This window comes from Bos indicus x Bos taurus, chromosome 3, assembly GCF_003369695.1.
Source record: "Bos indicus x Bos taurus breed Angus x Brahman F1 hybrid chromosome 3, Bos_hybrid_MaternalHap_v2.0, whole genome shotgun sequence".
NCBI classification, from domain to species: Eukaryota; Metazoa; Chordata; class Mammalia; order Artiodactyla; family Bovidae; genus Bos; species Bos indicus x Bos taurus.
In genome coordinates, this window is record NC_040078.1 from 31976533 (window position 1) to 31991863 (window position 15331).

A 15331-nucleotide genomic window follows, 5' to 3' on the forward strand; every position below is an offset into this window, starting at 1 on the left:
AGTCCCAGATCAAACAACATCAAAAGTGCTGTGTTTTCCCTCAGCCACTAAACAATCCTAATCCTTCTCCTGTGGCCATGTGTTGAATTTGTACAAAGAAGCCACTAGTCCACCGGTTTTGCAAACAGCAATCCATTCTTGGGACTTTCCTCGTGGCTCAGATGGTAAAGAGTCTGTCTACAATGCGGGAGACCTGGGTTCGATCCCTGGGTCGGGAAGACTCCCTGTAGAAGGAAATGGCAACCCACTCCAGTACTCTTGCCTAGAAAATCCCATGGACGGAGGAGCCTGGTGCAAGCTACTGTCCATGGGGTCGCAAAGAGTCGGACACGACTGAGTGACTTCACTTTCACTCTCATTTTAATCCATCCTTGGCTGGGTGGGTTAGGATATCCTACTACATAAGTCAAGAGAGCAGACATCAATTTTCCACGACAGATGAAGACATCCATAGACATCTTGGAAGATGCACACTTACCTATCTGGAAAACTATTTCCTTTGGGAATCCTATACCAAAGACTTGCTGAATCTGTGGTCCATTATTTATTCATTTTGTCTTTCAGCAAGGCTAGTTGTGTGCCACTTTTCATGATAGGGAGACAAAAAAATCAAGACTTTGAAAATGCAGGGTTGTGCTGTTAAAATTAGGAAGTTTCAATAAAACAGGGAAGAGGAATTAACCTGATGTTTCATGTATTGGGTGGCCATAGGACGATGGTTATACATCTTCTTGCAAGCTGTTCATAAGGTACTGGCTCTAAACTGGAAAGCTGATATGGCTTCTAACTTCAGAGTTGGTAGAATTGTTTGAAGTCTGCTCGTCGCACAGAGTCGGACACGACTGAAGCGACTTAGCAGAAGCAGAAGCAGCAGCAGCAGCAGCAGCAGCAGAGTTTCAGCTAAAACTGAGTCCTCCTCTACCAACACATCCCACAGCCAGCACGGGGGAGGGCATTCCTGGCGCTCTGCTGCCCTCGTGCGGCCGACCGCGCTGTGGCACTGCCATTTCGTCCCAAGACTACTTCCCCAAACCGGGTCTCCACAGAGGGAGCCCTTCCTTTATCAACTCTCACTTCCTCTGTATTCCCCTCAAAATCCAGCTGTCAAGAGCAGCTGCTCCATCTCAGAGCGAACATACTCTCTCGAATAGATCATCTAACTTGACCTTTCTAGTTTCTCTGCCACTGTATGGGCTCTGGGACAGCTTGCGGTGGAGGCCAGATGCAAGGAATTTGAAGTCAGAGGACTTAAATTTTGTTCTGCCGCTTACTAGCTGGGAGACACTGGGTAAATTATCTCATCTCTTTGAACCTTAATTTTCTTACCTTGATTCTCAAAAATATTACTTAATGTATTTTTAAGAGAGATTTGTAAAAAAAAGCTTTCCTCCCCGTGGACTGAGCTCCGTTGGTGGGCACTCCTTAGTGAGGGACGCCCTGGCAGAGGTGGAGTGATTTGTCTAATGAGTGAGTCTGGGGGTAGGAACCAGAAGTGACTGCGCTGCCCTTCCCCTTCCTTTTTTTAATTCCTTGGGTGCAGATTTCAAGAGCACACGGTGTCTTTCGCAACCCTAAGGGCAGCTGAGCTGCCGTTTGGGGTGTGGGGAGGGGCAGGGACTTGCCTTAGTGCACGAAATTCAGGGTTCTGCAGCTATGGGTTTATGCTTATATTTTCCTATGTTTGTAATAAAGATGCTGCTTTGATTTCTATCTGCCGAGTCCTCTTATTTCTCACTTGGTCTAGAATTCAGGTGGGGAATGGGAACACTAGGTATCAGGCTCGTTGAAAATCCTCAACAAGGTAAATTAAGGACTTCAAAAGTTATAAAAAAAAAAAAAAAAAAAAGGTTTTTAAAGGAAATCATACTTCCTCCCATCTCTGCCCCTCAGTCCCTCAGTTATCAGAGGGACTCCCCTGAAAATAGCAATTACTAAAACCATTAATGATGTTTCTTCCAGAGAGAGACTAAACATATGTAAATACAGGTATGAATTCAGTATTCGTGTGTGACTGTGAGCTCAGGCAAGTTGTTTGACCTTCTTGTGCCTCCATTTCTGTACCAAAAATGAGAATAATAACTGCTGCAACCTCCTGGTGTTTTGTGGGGGTTCCATGAACACATGCCAAGCACTCAGAATAGTGTTTAGAGTAACAAGCCTCAATTTAGTTTTAGTCTATTTGATGAATGGTGCAATTCAAATGACATAGGTGACTTCCACATGTTTAAGTAGGACACATTCTTTGAAATAGAATTTAATATGTTAGCTGTTGCCAAAATGCCTTTCGTAGTAGTTGTATCAACTCACTCTCCCACCAGTAGTATATGTGTGTTTTAGTTCCCCACAATCTTGTCCAGTTTGTTAGCAAACTTTTTGAATTTTGCAGATCTTACTGATGGAACTTATTATCTAATTATAGTTCTAATTATGATTTATCTTAAAGAGTAAAGTTGAGTATCTCTTCGTATGTTTGAAGTCATTTATATTTCCTTTTCTGCTAATAGCCTAACCTTATCCATTCTTTTACTTTTCTATTGAGCTGTTGATTTTTTTCCTTATTGATTTATAGGAACTTATATTTGTTGAGAAAATCAGCCCTTTGTCTATGAGATGCTCTGCAAGTATTTTTCCAGCTTGCCATTTGTCTTTTGAACGGTACTTTGTAAGTCAGGTTAACCAGTCCTTTCTGTTTTATTGACCATGCGTCATGTATTCAGAGGCATACTTCACTGTGTTGTTTTCCAAAGTTCTCCCATATTTACTTCTAGTACTTTTATGATTTTTTTAGTAAAATTTTTGACATATCTGGAATTTTGAAAAAAGGAGTAAGATACAGATCTGATCTTATTTTCACCTTCATGACTACCTAATTTTCTCAACACCATTTATGAATAATTTTCCCCAAATGATTTGATATACCAACTTCATCATACTCTAAATTTCCTCTTGTGGGATTTTTGGTCTATTTCTGGTCTTTATATTTTATCCCTTTATTTTTTCACTCATAAACCATTAACATGTTTTAATTAGCCATTCTTAATAAAACAGTACTCTCAGCTGTTCAGGTCAGCCTTCCCATCTTTTATTTGCTTACTTTTATGAATGATCTTTCTTGTTTATGGCTTACAAAGGAAATTTAGAATCATCTTACCTAGTAAAAAGTAATCTTATTGATATTTTTACTAGGACCACCTATGGGGTTATCCATTGGAATTTGGCAGGGGAGAGGGCTAACATTTAGATCAATTTTTAGTTCCCCTATACTGTTGTTATGCATATCTCTTATGCTATAGCAAGGAGATGGACATCCTCATTTGAATAGTGCTTTATCCAACAGGGACCTTATTTTGTGTAGTGCTCTGGGATGTACAGAGTTCTTAACGATATCTCATTGATTTTTACACTAGGAGATGTGTTATTAGTTCTGTTTTCAAGATGAGGAAATTGAAGCTTCAGAAGTTTAGCATACTTGCCCCAATGACTGAAGGACGTTAGTGGTAGAGTTTGCGACTTGGACCCCAATCGATCCTGAGTTCTGAGTACCACCACTTTCATTCGGCTTTTCTGGCTGTGGATGAGCTCTGCACCTCTAGAGGAGATGGGGAAAGACACAGCAATGATGGAGAAGGAGTCAGCGTTGCAGAGTTTGCTTTTATTTGTAATCCAACCTGGATTGTTCGTTTGGTTGACTCTTCCCAAGTAGATCAATGATGCCAAGGGAACACTCTTGGTGCTGTGAGCTCTGTATCACACTTTTCAGAAGGTGACAGGGGAGGTAGGCTCAGCTCTCAACAGTCTAACAGGCTGTTGGTCCAAGTGGGAGGGCCATAGATCTTTTCTCAGGTCAGGAAAAGATTAACCCTTGGTCTTTAAACTGGTGACTAGCATTGTCCGAGCACACCCAGACAGCTCCAGCTGTGGTTTCTTCTGGCCGTAGTCCAAAATTTGTTAAAATGGAAAGTGATGGATGAAGATGGAGGTGAGACAAAAGGAACTGGACTCAAGCCTCACTGGAGAGGCAAGGTGAGTTTGTCACTTTAACCTGAGCATAGACAACAGGATCCAAGTGTACAGCATTCTGTACACTCTTGGTCAGGTGATTGCTGTTTTCTTCGGGGGCTTTGAAAATCATGCTGGCATAGGTAAGTACCTCCTCTGAGGATGAAAGCTGCAGAGGAGGAAGGAAGAGGAGGAATGAGTCAGTTCGATTTGGAGGAAGGTGTCTCTTATTAGCAAGTGACATTTAAAAGCAACTTGAAAGCTTGGGTGAGAGAAGACCCAAAGAAATCAGAAGACCCTTCAAAGAATCAGGTGCCCAGTGGCATCAGGCCTCCATATCCAGGAAACAGAGTGGCTGTCTTACCTTGGCTGGATGATCTGAAGGAGGATCCAGGGTCTGTGGACTGGAATGACCTGCTGCAAGTGCCAGGAAGAAGAGGAACAAGTCTCACCCATGGGGCCTGGAGGAATTAGAAGCTTCTTTCTTTAATCTTGGGTGAAGGGACAGGGTAGGGGGGGAGGTGCTGGAGGTGGGAAGGGTGGAGGATGAAGAGGGCCGGGAGAGAAGTGAAGGGGTTCAAGTCCTTGATCTGTGGATAGCATGGGCTCTGTCTGATTTACTCCCCTCAAAGCTATTCTCTATTACTGTTCTCGATGGCAGAGAAAGAAGGGCTGTCTCAGCTCTTGGAGACTTACATTTTCTGCAGCTCTTTATGATGAGGAAGACAAAGGCCATCAGCAGCAGTGTCAGTATAACCCCAGCAAAAAAGGCTAAGACCAAATGTTCTTTGCTGTTGTGGAGAAGAAAGGGAACATGACCCAAGGGACTTTTTGAAGGCCTTACGACAAGAGGGTGACCCTTTCCACCTAGGGGTAAACCTCTGGAATAGCTTTCACACTGGTTAGTCATCTTGCAATCTCCACCCCCGGTTTTCAACTTTTGGCTTTCAGGTTCTAGATCCATTTGAGGTGTCAGTAAAAGCTGTGGGCTCTGTTCCCCCTTAAAAATGTTCATAGGACTGCACATAGCAAATTTTATAAGTTTAGGGGCTTCATGAGTCTCTTGAGGCATGGGGGACCCTAGATTAAGAGCCACACTCTGAAGGTAAAATACTGATTTACTACTACTGCTGTTTCTTGTCCCTGCTCCCCAGACCTCCCTCTCCAAGTCCATAAGGCAAAGTGGTCAACTCAGAATCAAATGCCATGTGGTATGAGATGAAATGGGAGGCATTTCTTGCTTACCTGGGGTGGCCAGAGAGGCAAGGTGCGGAGGTCACTGCCAAGGCTGTGCTGGGGTGGGTGCCTGGTCCCTCTGTGAAAGAATACAAAGGGGATTACTGCATCGGCCACATCTTCTCCAGCCCAAGGGTCCCCACGTGCTCCCCCTTATCCAAGCAACCAGTGGAGTTTAACCATGGGGGCTACAGCTCTGTAAGAGAAGGGAACATTGTTTCTTAGAGCCTGTATTTTTTAACATGAAAACTAGATCAGGAGCTTAAACAATAATCAGATACACAAGTGAAAGGAGAGCCTAGTGTTTCTGCAGTTCCCATATGTCCCTGTAATAACATTTCAGGGCTCTCTCTCAAAGATTTTAATGAGACCTAGAGACATATGCTCCCTGGGACTTAAGCAGAGAATCTCAAGGCCAGGGGTTAAAGACCAAAAGTGATACCTAGAACTAGCATTTCCTGAAGTCCTAGGGCATATGACCTTAGAAATCGCTGCCTTTTTTTGGTTCATTTGTTTTTTAGGGCAGCTATTAACAGTGACTAGGGGAAGGAAATGGCAACCCACTCCAGTGTTCTTGCCTGGAGAATCCCAGGGATGGGGGAGCCTGGTGGGCTGCCGTCTATGGGGTCACATAGAGTCGGACATGACTGAAGCGACTTAGCAGCAGCAGCTGCAGCAGCAGCCAAAGGCAGCCTTGGTGAAGGAACTTTTCTGGTGGCTCAATGCTAAAGAATTTTACTGCCAAAGCAGGAGACACTGCTTCAGTCCCTAGGTCAGGAAGATTCCCCTGGAGGAAGAAATGGCACCCCACTCCAGAATTCTTGCCTGGAGAATCCCATGGACAGAGGAGCCTGGCGGGCTACAGTCCATGGGGTTGCAAAGAGTCAGACATTACTGAATGACTGAGCATGCTCACACTCAAGGGAAGTGAGCCAGGCTCTCAAACTACCAAGACAGTCTAATGTTGAGCACAGAGACTCCCTTTACTCATATTTGGAGGATCAGATAGTTCTCCCTGGTTCCCATTTCCACTCTTCTTGGCATTAGAGCCTGCATCTGATTCTTCCAACTTCAGAAATACCATCCCCTGACAACCCTTCAGCACAGTGTCCGTGATTCCAGTCCATCTGAACTCAGCATCGAGGCAAGTAATGGGTTCTGTTGCAGACTTACTATCGTTTGGTTCAGGTTTGGACATTTGAGTTCCCATGTTGCCTTCCCCTGAGAATTAAAAAAAAAGGTAGGTCTTAGAAAGCTTGGAAAAGAGAGGAGGCAGAGGGGCCAATTCTGAGATTGTGATCTTAATCAAAGAGGCAAATGGTCGGAGGGTGTTCTTGTGAGGTCAGTGATCCCAAACTTCACAGTGTGAGGACAGCAGTTCAGCAGGCAGGCCTCAGCTCTGTAGGTCCATACATTTGATCTCATCAGGGCATCAAGAATTGACTGAATGTTCCAGAACAGACTCATACCAACCAGCTCATAGGAGACTAGTGTATGAACTAGAATAACATAAGAAACATGTTTGTATAGCTAGTGCATTTCATCAAAATGTATGAGAAAGCCAATTAAAACCATAATTTTTATTGATAAACATCAAATTGAAGCATGAAAGAAGCAGAATCAATGATTTTGAGTGTCATGTAGGTCTGATGCATTGGCTTCGGTCTTCCCTAGCAGTGCTGGGCAAACTAACTTGCTCTTGGAGGTCCTGCATCAGACGCTTCTATTTTGTTCATATATTATCTTTTCAAGCGTGACAACGTCTTTATATAAGCTATGGTTCTTTCATGTTAAACTTTCTGTATTTCCCCTCTTTTATTTATTTGTACAAAAAAGTATAGAGTACCTAAAAGCAGAAAAGTAAAATCACTCAAACTTCCACTATCCATTGTTAATATTTTAGTGTATTTCCTTTTTGTTGTACTTCCATGCATCTTTTAAAAGCTAGTTGAGATACTTCTTCATATCTCTTTTTCTTTTCTAACTAAGTGTTTCATCATAAACATTTTCCTATTTCACGGAAAATTTCTATAAGCCTCTGAGTGGTGATAGGTCTTTCTGTTGTAACTATGTACTATAGCTTGCTTTTCTAGTTTCCTGCCTGTTGATAAAAATTATTTCTACTTTAAACAAAATAAAATAACAAACAATTTTAGGAGGCCACAATTTTACTACATACTTAGACAAACCCATGAGAAGGATTTTTAATTCTGCTATAACTACTGTATTTTAAGGTTATTTATTTAGATAATAAATGACATCAATTATTTGTACTTAATTATTCAGCTGTCAAAAGTAAATTAATTTCTGAGTCCTTGGATATAGGGAAAGACTGGGAGAAGGACACCTCATTGCTATGTACCAGTTACAACAGCAAAATAATCAAATGCCTTACAATCAAACAAACTTTTAAAGATCATGTAATCTAGGATAACAAGAAAGATGCCATAGGGAAATTTGGTGAGAATTCTGAGCCATAGGGATAGAAAGACCATCATCCATAGCAGAATCCATAGGGGTAACAAATTTTCCAGCACTTTTTGCTCCTTTTCTAATTTAAAAGTCAGTTACCAAGAAGGAGGGGATGTATGTGTACATATTGCCGATTCACCATGTTGTACAGCAGATACCATCACAATATTGTAAAGCAATTATATTCCAATAAAAAATAAAAGGCAACATAATTAAACATAATGAAAATAAACAAAAAGTCAACAGTATTCTTTGTAGAGTACTGTAAAATTTATGTAGTGTTTTTTAAATATTGAAATATGTGTTTGCATAGTATGAATTTATCCTATGAATTTGTACTAGACCGTATAACTGGGGAGGATCATAGGTTTCCATAAAATCTTAACCTTCCCACGACTGGTTCTGAATTTACAACCACCCCAAAGAAATGTTAGCACAGTCACCTAAAACAAAAGCTGGGTCCCCCCATCCTGAAAGACAAAGCTTCACACGTTGCCACAGGGAAATAGTTAATGAATCCACGCTAGTTATGAATCCATGCTGAAAAAAACAGGAAGCATATACCCTTTGAAAACAACACTCCAAACATTTGACAGAAACATAAATTAAAATAGAAACAGTACTCTATATACATACTTTTTCACGTTTTGTCCAGCATTGGAGAATCTTACTGATTACCATAAAATCCACCAACTAAATGCAGCCATTCACGTACAACATTTCCCCGACCAGATAAGGTTAAAAAAAGTAACTGAAACCAGTAAAAATTAGATTAACATTTTGTTTTGGTGATTATTTCATCTATATTAAAAGATGGGGTAAATGCGTTTACCTTTTAAGACAAAGTCCAGTTGTAAGATGTCATTGTCTAAGACGGAGCTTTTCACTTGCTGCTTCTGTTATCATTCCTATTTCTCAGAATGATGAAACAGTGATTACTGCCACTGCTACCATCAAGCTGTGTGTCGCAAAGATCTTGTCTATACTCAAGGGCCAACTTCCTGTTTGTGGCAAACTGTATTTTTTTTCATTCCACAAGCAGAGAATTTTATATCTTTTGACACATGAATGCCAGAGCATTGGGGGGATAAGACAAGTTTATTTCTAATTAAGTATTAATTGAATATGGAACTACCACGTCAGATGTTGTGGGGATCACAGTGGTGTGACATTACAATTGTCATCAAGCATGTCATAATCTCGTTTATTCCAGCCAAGGAAGTAAGGTTGATAGAGAAAAATGAAAAGCAAATGGTGTGAAGTGCAGACTAGACAGATTTTTAAGTGTTTTGAAACCATGGAAATCGCCAGCTTCCCCAGTGGCTTAGTGACAAAGAATCTGCCAGCCAAAACAGGAGACATGGGTTCAATCCTTGGGTTGGGAAAATCCCACATGCTGCGTGGCAACTAAGCTTGTGGATCGCAACTCCTGAGCCTGCACTCTAGAGCCTGGGAACTGCAACTACTGAGCCCAGGTGCTACAACTACTGAAGCTCACACAGACTAGAGCCTCACGCTCTGTAACAAGAGAAGCCACCACAATGAGAAGTACACACACCACAAGGAAGTGTAGCCCCTGCTCAACACAACTGTGTGCAACAGTGAAAATCCAGTACAGGCCAAAATAAATAAATAAGTAAAATTTATGTATTTATTTATATGGCATGGAGATTGCTTCAAAGGGAAGGTGGATCATTTACTTGTAAACATTTACCCATAAAATAATAAGTATACACATTAAATAGACACAATGGGCCATGTGCTCTGGGTGTTTTAGAGAGAAGGCAGGAAAGCTCATGAGGCCTACTGTCTAACTGAGAAGAGTAACAATAGAAAAGGAAATAACAGATTGATTATGGATTGTGTTCAGGGACATGAGGGAAACAAACAGAGTGCCATGCTGGGGAGTCAGTGATGGGAGGATGTCTTTGGATAAAATGGATGACCCAGGAATTCCTGTCCAAGGAGTGATATTTACCCTGAGAACCAGAGGATGGGAACAAGCTGGTTGGGCAGAGAGCCTGGGGAAGACAGTTCCAGGAGAGGGCTGAGTAACTCGCAGGCGTGGGAGAAGGGAAGAGCTGGCAGGGCAGGCGGGATCAGGCAAGGCTGCGAGCAGGGAGATCTGGAACATGATTGGGAGAGAAGAAATGGACGGTGTGAGGAAGTTCCCAACCCAAGGACTGCTTGCTGGGCTTTGAGTGATGAATTTCTGGGCCATCAGCAAGGTTTAAGAGAGAGGAGAGACAGAAAATAGTTGTGTAGATAGACTTGAGATATACTGTGGAGGTCTTTAAATCCAAGCAAAAAGTATATTTTAAGTATTAATAAAGAATAACTAAAGATTTTGGAATTCTTGTGTGAATTCCAAACATGACCTATAAGGAAGATTGTATCACATTAAATAAACTGTGGGTAAAGAAAGAGACAAGGAAATAAGCTGTGTCAGACATACAGGATGGAGTGGGACTCAAGAGAAAAGGCTCAGGTCACACAATAAGGAGGGGAAGTGGGTGTCAAGAAAAGCATCATAGAGATGATGTTTGAGTTGCTTCTTGAAAGATGAATCACATTTTCTAGGCAGACAGAGGAAGGAAGCGTATTCCAGGCAGAGGGAACATGTGAGCAAAGACATGCTTTGTCATGTTTGTGATGTTCCGCAAAATGCAAGTATTTCATCATTGCTGATGTTACAGAGATTGAGAGTGGGTGGAATCTTTTTCCAGTGGGGGAATGTTAAAAGAAAGACTGTAGAGGAAGCACAAGGCCCCATGATAGAGGGTCTTAAACAGATTTTCCTTGGAGACAATGGAGAGACTGCTGAAGGATGAAACATGATCACATTCTGGTTTGGGCAATAGAGTGTAGGAGGGACTTGTGCGGGCCAGACAGGGGGCAGGGAGTCCTTTAGTATGGCAGAGTTCCAGGTGAGAAACAAGGATGATCTAATCGGAGACACTGGCCTTGGGGAAGAGGAGGCAGGGCAGAAAGGTGATGAATCTAATCTTTTTCTAGTTGTGAGAGAAAGGTAAGGGGGAGAGAGCTCAAGATAACTTCCAGGTTTCTGTCTTGAATCACCAATTAATGGTGAGAATATAGAAGGTGAGTGTAGGACTGGACATATACAATGAGCTTACCTTTGAACACATTGAGCTAGGGTGCTTGTGGATTGTACTACTGAGCCATGTCAAGAGGGTAGTTGGATGCACAGGTCAGGGGCTCACAAAAGATCCAGAGCTGTGTGGTAGAGAGTGCTAGTTCTCACCCCAAACCAGATCTCTCCTGGCACAGACCCTCTTATGGTTTAGTAGTACCATGTGATAAGCTCTGGTCACGCAATAAGGAGGGGAAGTGGGTGTCAAGAAAAGCATCATAGAGGAGATGATGTTTGAGTTACTTCTTGGAAGATGAATCACATTTTCTAGGCAGACAGAGGAAAGAAGTGTATTCCAGGCAGAGGGACCATGTGAGCAAAGACATGCTTTATCATGTTTGTGATGTTCAGCGAAATGCAAGTATTTCACTTGCATTTGGACCAATGAAACTGCAACGCAATTGCAATTGCAATGGACTGATGAAAGTGACGTAGTTCCCTTTTAGTTGAAGCGTTTAATTACTGAAGGAAGACCTCCTCTGATCCCTTCCCCTTCAGGGTGATCACAGAGATTTTGTGATGAGAAGATAAGGTTGAAAGCTCTAAAGTGGATCACCGAGTCACTATAAGGAGGATAGTTTCTCCGGTGGGTCACCTGGACCTAGAGTGGATTCTGTGTGAGCAAGAAGTAAACTTTTCCACATTACACTACTGAGATTTTGGGGCAGTTTCTTACCTCAGTTGACTTATCCTGGCTAATACAACTTGGGATATAGATTAGGAAGCCATCAGCATACACGTGACAGTAGAAGCCATGGGGGTGGATAAGATTATCCAGGAACAGTTTGTAGAATGAGAATAAAACATTCCAAGAACTCTGAGGAACACCACCACTTAAGAGGGAGTCAGAAAAAGTGGAGGGGCTTCCTTAGTGACTTGCTGGTAAAGAGTCTACCTGCCAATGCAGGAGACACAGGTTCAGTCCCTGATTTGGGAGGATCCCACGTGCTGTGGAGCAACTAAGCCCGTATGCCACTACTATTAAGTCTGTGCACTAGAGCCCACGTGCTGCAACTGCTGAAGCCCACACTCGCGAGCGCCCCTGCTCCACAACAGAAGCCACCGAAATGAGAAACCCGAGCACAACTAGAGAGTAGCCCCCACTCCCTGAAACTAGAGAAAAGCCAGCACAGCAACAAAGACCCAGCATAGCCAAAAATGTAAAAGTAAATTAACAAAAAAAATCTTTTAAGAAAAAAAAACCTGGAGTCAGTTACGGAAATTGAGAGGACACAGTGACAGCAGTAATAGCAAATGTAGGGACCAGGGAGGAAAAGAAGGAAAAGCTGTGAGCACCGAAGAATTGATGCTTTTGAACTGTGGTGTTGGAGGAGACCCTTGAGAGTCCCTTGGACTGCAAGGAGATCCAACCAGTCCATCTAAAGGATATCAGTACTGAATATTCACTGGAAGGACTGACGCTAAAACTCCAATACTTTGGCCACCTAATGCTAAGAACTGACTCATTTAAAAAGACCTTGATGCTGGGAATGACTGAAGGCAGAAGGGAACGACAGAGGATGAGATAGTTGTATGGCATCACCGACTCTATTGATACGAGTTTCAGTAAGCTCCTGGAGTTGGTGATGGACAGGGAGGCCTGGCGTGCTACAGTCCATGGGGTTGCAAAGAGTCGGACACGACTGAGACTGAACTCAACTGAAGAGTGCCAGATGCTGCAGAGAGAGAGGTTGATTAAGATGAGGACTGGAAAGAGTTGATCGGATTTAGAAATGAAGAGATCCTGATCTCTTTGCTAAAGCAGCTTGGGGTATGACAGTGGTGGAGAGTAAGACTTCAGTGAGTTAAAGAGTAAATGGAAATCCCTAGAAGTACAGCAGATTAGATCTTTAAAGAGATCCTCTTGTTAAAGAACACCAACAAAGGCTGGATAAAACATTTGAAACACCATAGTTTAAGGTGGTGCTAGTGATAAAAAGGGCTCCCCTGGTAGCTCAGCTGGTAAAGAACCCACCTGCCAATACAGGAGACATAAGAGACATGGATTCAATCTCTGGGTTGGGAAGATGCTCTGGAGGAGGGCATGACAACCCACCCAAGTATTCTTGCCTGGAGAATCTCATAGACATAGGAAGCTGGCAGGCTACAGTCCAGAAGGTTGCACAATATTGAAGTGACTTAAAGCACACAATTTAAAAATGCATGACTGATAAGTAAAATAGATAGCCAGTGGGAATTTACTGTGTGACACAGGGAGCTCAATCCAGTGCTCTGTGACAATCTAGAGGGGTGGGAAGGGGTGGAACATGGTAGTGAGGTTCAAGAAGGAAGGAACTTACGTATACATGTGGCTGATTCATGTTGACATATGGCAGAAACCAGTACAATATTATAAAGCAGTTATCCTCCAATTAAAAAATATATATATATATTTTTAAATGCATGGCTGAACTAGATGTTGGAAATCCTCAAAAATCAGAGAGTTGAGACCTGGAGCTGCTGTTTATAGGAAGAGCCAACTTTTGGTGACCTGAAGATTGGGTCTACAGGCCTTGTATGAGGTCAGGAAACCTAAAGCCTGCATCAAGGTAGGAAATTGGATCAGGCCCCCTGAAAGGGAACTCACAGTGAGTGAATCAGAAAAAAGCAAACCAGATTGAAGTGGTAGGGATCCTTAATCTATCAGTTTTCTATTGCAGTATAACAAATATCACAAATATAGAAGCTTAAAACAGTACACATTTCTTCCTTCAGTTTCTGTGGGTTAGAGGCTGCTGTGGTTCAATTGCTCAGTCATGTCTGACTCTTTGTGACCAGATGGATTGCAGCACACCAGGCTTCCCTGTCCTTCACCATCTCCCAGAGTTTGCTCAAACTCATGTCCATTGAGTCAGTGATGCCATCCAACCATCTTATCCTCTGTTGTCCCCTTCTTCTCCTGCCTTCAATCTTTTCCAGCATCAGGGTCTTTTCCAATGAGCTGGATTTTTGCATCGGGTGGCCAAAATATTGGAGCTTCAGTTTTAGCATCAGCCCTTCCAGTGAACATTCAGGATTGATTTTCTTTAGGATTGATTGGTTTGATCTCCTTGCAGTCCAAGGGACTCTTGTTCATCTTGTTCCTCTACCTCCTGCATTTCCTGGAAACTAGAATTTACATCTTAAGTCTTGATAGACTCGGGTGAAATATTTCTGGATAGATTATACCACAAGTGATATTGTCTACTTCATATTTCAGCAAATCAGGAAACTTATCTGGTTATCCCACCAGAGTGATACTAAGAATAACCAGTGAACTAGGTCACTGGCCACTTGATTAGAAAGATCTTGATTTGTATTATCATTGATTATAAATTATTCTTATGGTCATTATAAAACTTACAACAAAAGAATCTAACATTTCCCTTTTTTCACTGACATGCAATCTTTTGCTAACACAAACATATTTCAAATCAATTTGACCTTTTCATATCAAATATTTAAAAAATAATTGGTTTTCCAATGTTTAATTTGAGGTTACACAACCAATTACCACACAACCAATTTGTATGTACTAAACCACAACCATCACAAAGAAATAAAAAAAAATTAACTGGAGGATAAGTGCTTTACAATATTGTGTTGGTTTCTGCCGTACAACATGAATCAGCTGTAAGTATACATATACCCCCGTCTCTGGAACTACCCTCCTGACCCCTCCCCACCCCCCTTCTATGTTGTCACTGAGCACTGGCCTGAGCTCCCTGTTATACAGCAACTTCCCATTATACACATGGTGGTGGTGGTGTAGTCGCTAAGTTGTGTTTGACTCTTGCGACCCCATGGGACTGTAGCCTGCCAGGCTCCTCCGGCCATGGGATTCTCTAGGCAAGAGTACTGGAGTGGGTTGCCATTTCCTTCTCCAGGGGATCTTCCCGACCCAGGAATCGAACTTGGGTCTCCTGCATTGCAGGCAGATTCTTTACTGACTGAGCTATGCACAGTGTATATATAAACTGATATTCAGAAGGTAGAGATTTGGTACTATACTTTGGAGTTTTGCCTCTAAAATCCCTGCTCAGCTTATTACCTCCATCTCACTCCTGACTGGCTTCACTTTGGGTTGTGACACCCCAGTCCTTGCACATAGATAAACAAACTCTTCTAGCACATTCTTGTCCAAAAGGAGCAGCATGTGCTCTACAGCTGGCCACTATAATAATGTCCAGGTGGCAGAACATCGTGTTGCTTACCCACAGCATGTTGCAGTGCTGTGTGAATACAGGATGTCACTGCCTGGTTCTGGAAACTATGGGGCACACTGTCAGTCTCTACTCGGATCCAGTGGCCTTCTAAGGAGTCCCAGGTGAAGCTCTTTTGTCTGAAGTGACTGGCTTGAGGGCTGACTGCCTCATGCCTGGCTGCCTTTGCAGGTGCCAAGCAGGAACTACTTTGTGGCTTATCCACGTTGCTGCTGATCTGTTGATCCAGCAGTATTAGCAGGCAGGGCTCTAACTTCCCAACTTCTCT

At 42.5% G+C, this 15331-nt stretch overlaps 1 protein-coding gene across 2 annotated transcripts; it reads right to left on the reverse strand.

Annotated features, from left to right (window-relative positions):
* Positions 1–3631: 3631 nt before the first annotated feature.
* On the reverse strand, positions 3632–9053 carry C3H1orf162 (chromosome 3 C1orf162 homolog). 2 transcript variants are annotated; one of them, XM_027536185.1, is made up of 6 exons: positions 8540–9053; positions 6409–6456; positions 5245–5314; positions 4696–4790; positions 4364–4460; positions 3632–4168 (listed from the first exon to the last, which is right to left on the reverse strand). In XM_027536185.1, the coding sequence occupies exons 2-6, from the start codon at positions 6443–6445 to the stop codon at positions 4129–4131; spliced, it is 339 nt and encodes a 112-aa protein (XP_027391986.1). In that variant the 5' UTR covers positions 6446–6456; positions 8540–9053; the 3' UTR covers positions 3632–4128. The 2 variants fall into 2 exon arrangements, with proteins under 2 accessions (XP_027391986.1, XP_027391985.1); XM_027536184.1 differs by having other exon boundaries at positions 4364–4416; positions 8540–9045.
* Positions 9054–15331: the final 6278 nt, after the last annotated feature.